The 7,277-nt window shown below is 38.4% G+C and overlaps 1 protein-coding gene across 8 annotated transcripts in view; it reads right to left on the bottom strand.

Annotated features, from left to right (window-relative positions):
- Positions 1–286: 286 nt before the first annotated feature.
- sox6 (SRY-box transcription factor 6) overlaps positions 287–7,277 on the bottom strand; it is a 129,071-nt gene continuing 122,080 nt past the window's right edge. For 7 of the 8 annotated variants that reach the window (XM_039610311.1, XM_039610323.1, XM_039610309.1 and 4 more), the window contains 2 exons: positions 6,305–6,521; positions 5,256–5,562 (listed from right to left, as the gene is read on the bottom strand). In XM_039610311.1, the coding sequence (XP_039466245.1) occupies positions 5,256–5,562; positions 6,305–6,521 (524 nt within the window). Of the gene's footprint in view, positions 5,563–6,304; positions 6,522–7,277 lie in introns of all 8 variants that reach the window. The other variant, XM_039610299.1, reaches the window with a different exon arrangement.

Raw genomic sequence — 7,277 nt, 5'->3', positions numbered from 1 at the left:
ATGTTATAAATGAAGAAGTATCATCAAAACAGCAAAGCTGGTTTGATTTCATGTCCATGATTGTCTTCAGTTTTATTACTTGAGCCTCAAAACAGTGACTTATCAGTTGAAGACAGCGATTCTCCCCCCCAAAAAAGAGATTCATATACTGTTGTCATTGTGGAGCACGATGATGCCAACGGTGTAAAACAACGTCAGCTAACTCTTCCCCAGCCCTCGGTTTTCTTACATTGCAGACTTAAAGAATGTAACAAACGCCTCGACAATACAAATGATTACACAAATCTTAAAACAAAATGTCTCTTTAATTTGTAAGTGTCAACAGCAGTACAAAAGATGGAGTGATGTGAGCTTTTTGTAACACAATTTCTGTCTCTTTTACAGAAAAGGAGGAACTTCTTGAGGTAAATGAGCTAAAACAGGCAGTTATTGAGCCCACTGCTGCATTGTTACAATGGACAGAGATATTACAGAAATATGGTGTTACAATATGTCTGAATTGATCCTGTGGGGATAATTTAATCATATACAGTATACACATTCTTAAGGTGCCTAGATGCACCCAGTGTGTCCATCATCGGTTTGTTTTTACTTGATATAGTGTATTAATACTACCAAAGCCAAAGAAATTGCTTTCCACACACACACCAATGTAAAATTATTCACCTTAAGTTTACCTCACGTCAATACTGCACATGGAAACCAAAGACTTGCTGATGTACACTTTGAAGCCAAGCAAAACAAAACAAATATAAAATAAAAAAAACAACTAAGTAACATTTTAATTTTTTTTTCTTTTTAGCAATAATACCCCTAGCAAATAATTGACCTTTTGTACTGTATAAAGAACAATGTGAACACAAACGTGATGGCAACATTTTTTTTTAAGTTGAATTAAAAACTTTACATTGGACTGTACAAGATATTATGATAAACTATTTACATATTCCGACATAAACTTTTTTAAAGCAGCAACAGACACTATTTAATTCATTTCTCTAATAACACCCAAAACAATACTTTCCATGGGCCTAGGTACCTGCCAGAGGGGGGGGAAAAAGAGAGATTTCTAGGCGGAAAATTGTATCAGGCTGCCAGCAATTTCAAAACAGTGGCTCCAGTGATAGAAGAGCCCCACACAGTGTTGCTTGAGAAACAACGCTAAAAAGCAAAGTACCAAAGACGGCTATAAATGTCATCCTGAACAACAAATTTTACACTTCTGAACAGCAGCTACCATGTCAGTCCAGCATGTCAGTGAATTGTGCTGATTAAATTAACACAGAGAACATTCCCACCATATACACATCACAAATTTCAGATGGAAAAAAAAAAATAAAATCAAATTACAGTAAGTAATGTTGAAACAGCGTGGACACCGTGTCTTCAGCCGTTCATTCAAACCATTTGTGAGTCTAGCAATTGGAAGAAAAGAAACAAATTGTGAGGGCTACGTTTTCGGGATGGCTGGATAGTCATGGACATATTCATTAAAAATTGGCAACATACAAAAAGATGGCAAGTAGAGAATTAACTGAGAAGAATGCACAAGCTGTGAATTTTCCCACATTGAAATAAATTGAAATAAATACTTGCACACTCCCACATTTAAAACAATTTAAAAAAAATCATTTGTGTTTGAAGCAGTCATTCATAAAAACATTTGTTTGTTACATTAATGTCAATGCAAGCCAAATGCATGCAGATTTTTTTTCAGATGATATTTCGCACTCATAAAAAAAAGTGACACGTACTATGAGTGCTGTTCTAAACACAGAGCACAAGTGAGCATTATACAGCATACCTTTTAAGTTCTATGACGATTGGAAACACACGATTTAATAATTCTTTTAAGTGCTTGTTGTCTGTATAAGTACCATACTTGTCACCAAGTTTAGCTTTCGTTGATTATTCAAATGGTCCGGGGAGCATCATGAAAACATAAGCGAGTGAGGTGCGTCTCTTTGTCTCAGGACCAGTGCTGCTCTCTTCTAATAAGCAGAAAAAAATAAGCATCTACATGAGGTACAGTGACTTGTCAGGTTTTAAAAACATGAAACCACATACTAAAAAAAAAAAAAAATAGAACAGCCAAATACATAACTTATACTTCACTAATGAACAAAAATATATTTCCTATGTTGTATTTACAATTAAATCTTAATGAGATGGAGAATTAACTGAAAACTATGTTTAGCTCCAATTCATTAAATTGTTTGTTGTTTTTTTTATTCATCTGATTGTCCATGATGTCTTTAACTCAAAATTTTAGAGCCAGCAGTGGCAAACAATAAATATGTCGTACAATATACAATGCACTGAAGTCTGGTTTTTCATGGCTCACTGAGCCTGCTGTTGAATTTCCTGCTCACTTTTCTTGTGCTGAGTCTCTCCTCTAGGCAGCCCTGAAGATTAAACAAAGTGTCCATTCATCACATGTGTCTTTGCATAAATAAACAAAACAAGCAGACAAAAAAAAAGAAAAAGAAAAAGACTCAAATCTGGTAACTGTGAGAGCAAACCCACGTGAGTCCAACTGGGGAATTTTGTTCATTCGCGTTGTTTTTCCTCAAAACAGCTTCACATTAATCAGAATAGATAAAAATACAATTTATATCCAGTGCTTATAACACTTATGAAACATTGTCTCTTTGTGAGTTCTTGTTGTCATTATTTTCTTTCTTTTTTTGTTCTTTTTTTTGTCCTTTTTTTTTTTTTTGCTATTTAAGCTCAGTCAAGTTTCAGTTCCATGAAGAGTCCTTTTTAACTACCAGCCCACTAAAGTAGTGTGGCATAGTCATGAAAGTATTTACAATCGCATACAAATACATCTAACCGCCAGCAAACAGGAGCAAACAGTTTAGAAACACCAAACAGGTTGACTTGGAGGGAAATCCACTTGGGTTTGTTCGTAGGAGAGCATCTTTATAACGTGTTCCTCAAAATGAGAACAATATAGAAAAGATGCAATGGAAAACAATAAAATCTGAATTATCTATGAGGTAATAAAAAGGGGAAAACATGACTTAATATAAATATGTCCAAAAGTTTAAACGATGTAAGCCAGCATCTAATGGGTAATAACAATAAGAGTACAGAAGATAAGAGAGCATTACAGAACCGTCTGTACCAATTTGAGCTAGGAGAAAAATGCAGTGACCAGCAGTGAGCGTCTTGACCAGTTAAAGCTAGTGACGAGATATTCATGTCCTCCAAAAAAGCTCTGCACGCTCTCTGAAATGGACAGGTTCAAGGGCATGGGAGGGGAATAGCTGGACTCATGCATTAATAATGCTGTATTTCAGATGATACCCAGTCGTCAGTCATTTTAATAATCCCCCACAGCTTGATGTACTTGTTCCATCTGCTCGCCAGTGCCTGGTGATTGGGCCAGGGTGGGAGCCCTGTTGAGGCCTTATTTCCAGCACTTTGATGGAGAGCACAATGAGCGACACACACACCATTTTTATTGTTTCCCATCCTTCCCTGGTGTTTTCTCCTTCTCTGAGCCAGATGGCGCCCCCTGGGTGCTGAGGTTGCCACAGGCTGGGGTCAGAGCAGGGCATGGCAGGGAGGAGAGCCACTTAGACCTTCTGCCCTGTAAAGAGGATCTGAGTCTCAACATCAAGGCCTTGACCGCTAGAGGAGCTTTATCTATCTGCCATCGCTGGAAGGTCAGAACTTGTCAGGTTTGAAGCTTACATTAAGACTGAGTTGCCTCTTTTCTGATTCTTGCATTTAGTCTGTATTTTTTGAAGTGCAAACAATGAGAGCAGTATAAAAGCTGATCAGATTACTGTAAATTTTTAAAAAAGCCTCATAGGTGACAGAAGGTTTATAAGTGCACTAATTAAAAAATTGTGTATTTTATATATGAGTCTTTGTATATGAGTCTTTTCTCTATGTCCTTGGAAACTGTCATTTCTTTTCAAGACTACTTCAGTAATCAACTCATTGCATCAACCCGATGACCGTGTTCTCCTTTAAGACTTCTTAGTGTCAGTTTAAGATTTACAATGTCTAAAAAGAATTAAGATCAGAAAAAAAAATTACGTTTTAAGACCTAAGACTTTAAACTTGCCATCCAAATGGGGCTAAAGTGTTTAACAGAGCGTACTGTAGCTACACATTGTACAACATCAATTTAAGATTGTAATGCCACCAAAGCTGCCTTTCGCTGCGTTTCCAATCCCACAGATTGGAGGCCTTTGGCCCTTTAGCATTCTGGCCTGATTACAATCACTCTGATTAAGATCTTGGTGAGTCAGAGTGGACTGCAGAGCTGGAAATAAGTGAAGGATGCCACGGTGCTCTGTGTGGACAGGGATGAGGAAATGAAAGGGCTGGCTTCATTGATGATCACTGCATTGGCCTCCCCAAAGAACAGCTAGCATCACAAGCTACCGTCCACAGATGTAACATATTGTAACCTCCTGCAGAGCTTGCTGCTTCCAAGTTCCTGAGTTTAATTTGTTTATTCTGTTTGGGTAAATTAAAGAAAGACTGGATGATGAAGCTGCATTAAGAGATGAAGAGATTGTCTAAGACTCAAAGACTTGAAACAACTTGAAATGTTTGGCACTTGCGCACTAAATTATGTAGTTTTGAACTAACAAAAAGAAAAACACAATAATAATAATATTACTGATAGTAATAATAATGTGTAATTAGCTTCTGTACTACGTTGGAATCACTCCTTATCATTTTGAGATATTTTGTTCATATTTATCTCTTGATTAAAAACATTCACAAGCTGTTGGCTGGCACGCTATACCTGAGTGAGAATATTATTCCCATCTTGAACAGTTAGGTAATGTAGCAAAATCATCTAATTGAAGAGGAAAAGAAGGTAAATGACAGTAAGAATTACCTAGGTTCATATCAAAGGTTGTAATTTCAAGTTGTCTTTTGTTTTAGGCAATAACCTAATTGTCTATATGTCCATGATCTTAACAAAAAATAAACAATGAGATAAAAAATATATATATATGTATATATATATATAAATTACCACAACCAAACTGCTTCACACACTTAAAGAAACACTTAAGACCAAATAGCTTTTGATTCAGATGAAGCCACAGCTGCATGCTGGCTTCGATATGATACATCATTATTTTTTTAAACATCTTCAAACCTTTGTGGTGTAGTTTTTGTTTTCTTTTGTTCTTTCCCTCCCTCAGATCAGACCAGCCCTCTGGGCATCCTCCTGTATGAGTACTGTTTCTGCACTGGCCTCTTCGGTTAAAAAGGTCTCAGTTGGCACTGACTGGCTCTTGTGTGTCATTTTCACTGCTATAGTCTGATTTGGGCTCGTCCTCAAAATCTTCGTACATGTCCATTTCATCCTCGCCATTGACCGGCTCGCTGTTGTTCACCATGCCAGTGGGCTCTAGCTTCATGTTGTAGGTGCTCTGAATGACGGGAATGGATGGCTCAGGACTCGCTGAGGCACTTGAGCACTCCGATGTCATCTGAGGTGAGGGTGTGGTGGTCGCCATGGTGATGGCCCCAGGGTAGACCATGCTGGCGCTTGTGGTGATGGGGAGCTGCGGTGGCTGCCTATATGTATAAGAAACACATACATTTATATTAAATGCAATCAGTTTTCATGACGCACTTGATTAAAAATTGATCAGCATAATCGGAAAAAGAGCACATGGAAAAAGCGCTCAGTGCTGCTCATAGCGCGATTGCTGCTTAGGTTGGTGGCTACATGTCTCTAAAGTGCGTGATTTTTTTTACAGCACTTAAACTGAGATGGCTGGATTACGGGTTTCCCACAGCAGTCTGCTGTAAGCCAGCAGCTCTGTGAAAATGATTTGGGAAAAAGAGAGGTTCTCCTGACAACTCCCGTTTTGAGCCGCTTAGAAACACTACCCAGTTTATTGGTGACATAAAACCAATACGTTGCTGCTGCTGCTCTTTGCTGCTTTTGCGCTGGATAATTGATACTCCAGCCACTGAATCTTATGACTGACACGGGAACACCTGGAGAAGGACTCTCCTGATAACCACAAACAGTAAATTAAAGTGTTAAGCCTTAGACTGCTGCTGTCCACACTTACGTAAGTATACACGCAGAGCTTATATATGTAATAATGTCTGCATTTGGTGCTCCATCAGGAGATTACTATTGTCTTAAATTATTAGTAACCCTCTGAATTAAGCTGCTGAGTTAGCAACAGTGGTTAACTCAGTGTTCACTTTTGCAAACACTGCTTTGCATTGCATGCATATGTTTTCTGCATTTTATTGTGTATTACGTATGGCAAGGCTGAGCTAATCACAACTGTGTACTTACCCCACAGTAAAGAACTGCCTCATCTCTTGTCGCCGTGAACGCATCATCTGTTTGTACTCTCCGATGCGGAGTTTTTTTCCGTCAATAATGCAGGTCCTCTTAGGCCGTGGTTTGTACTTGTAGTTTGGGTACTTCTCTAGATGAAGCTTACTTAGACGAGCCTGCTCTTCATAGTAGGGCTGTTTGTCCTGGTTAGACATGGCCTTCCACCGGGAACCTACGCAGCACAGTACATTCAGATGTTCAATAACCAGAAAACCAGTTTGTGATAGTAGGAAACTGCAGGAATCCATTGCTCTTAAACATAACCACAAATTGAACAAAATAAGCAGAGAGGTGGTGACCTTGCACTTAAATAAAATAACCATTAATGCAATGTGAAATTCATAATCCTTTACTTTTTACTACATTGCATCAAGATTTAATTTAATACAGAGTTACCCTTAATAGGGGTGGAAGTTTTCTAGAAAAATCGCATGCATAGATTTACTGTCTGCTGCACAACAATCTCTTGATAGCTCTGCCTGTGCACATTATCTGAAACCAGAGGCAGGCTTTTTCCTTACTGTCAAACAGTAAGGAACAACAAGCTGGAGTAGTAAATACTGCAGCTCGGTGAAGTGCCCTACACTGGCATGGATGACAGCACTTTTAACAGATCTGATGTATGGACTCCAGTGTTGAGGGGACAAGACCCATTTAGTCTCTGTCATTTTTCATGACAAACACTTATGGTAGTGATGGGCTATAAATCCATCTGTATGCTGAGGTGAACTGATGCACAGTGGTCTACGAGATAACGTGCATACTCTCTTTTTTAGACGCCAGATACTCTCTAAGATATATGCTTTTCCGAGTGCAATAAACCCATGAGAATGAGCAAAACTAAAAAAAAGCCTGGTAAGTCAGTGTTGGAGAAACACCATTAGTAATTGAAAAACTCAGATTGACTACAGTGCTCTTGAGCATGTCA

The sequence above is a fragment of the Oreochromis aureus genome, linkage group 1 (assembly GCF_013358895.1).
Source record: "Oreochromis aureus strain Israel breed Guangdong linkage group 1, ZZ_aureus, whole genome shotgun sequence".
In the NCBI taxonomy this organism is placed as follows: Eukaryota; Metazoa; Chordata; class Actinopteri; order Cichliformes; family Cichlidae; genus Oreochromis; species Oreochromis aureus.
This window is presented reverse-complemented; position numbering and strand designations above follow the sequence as displayed.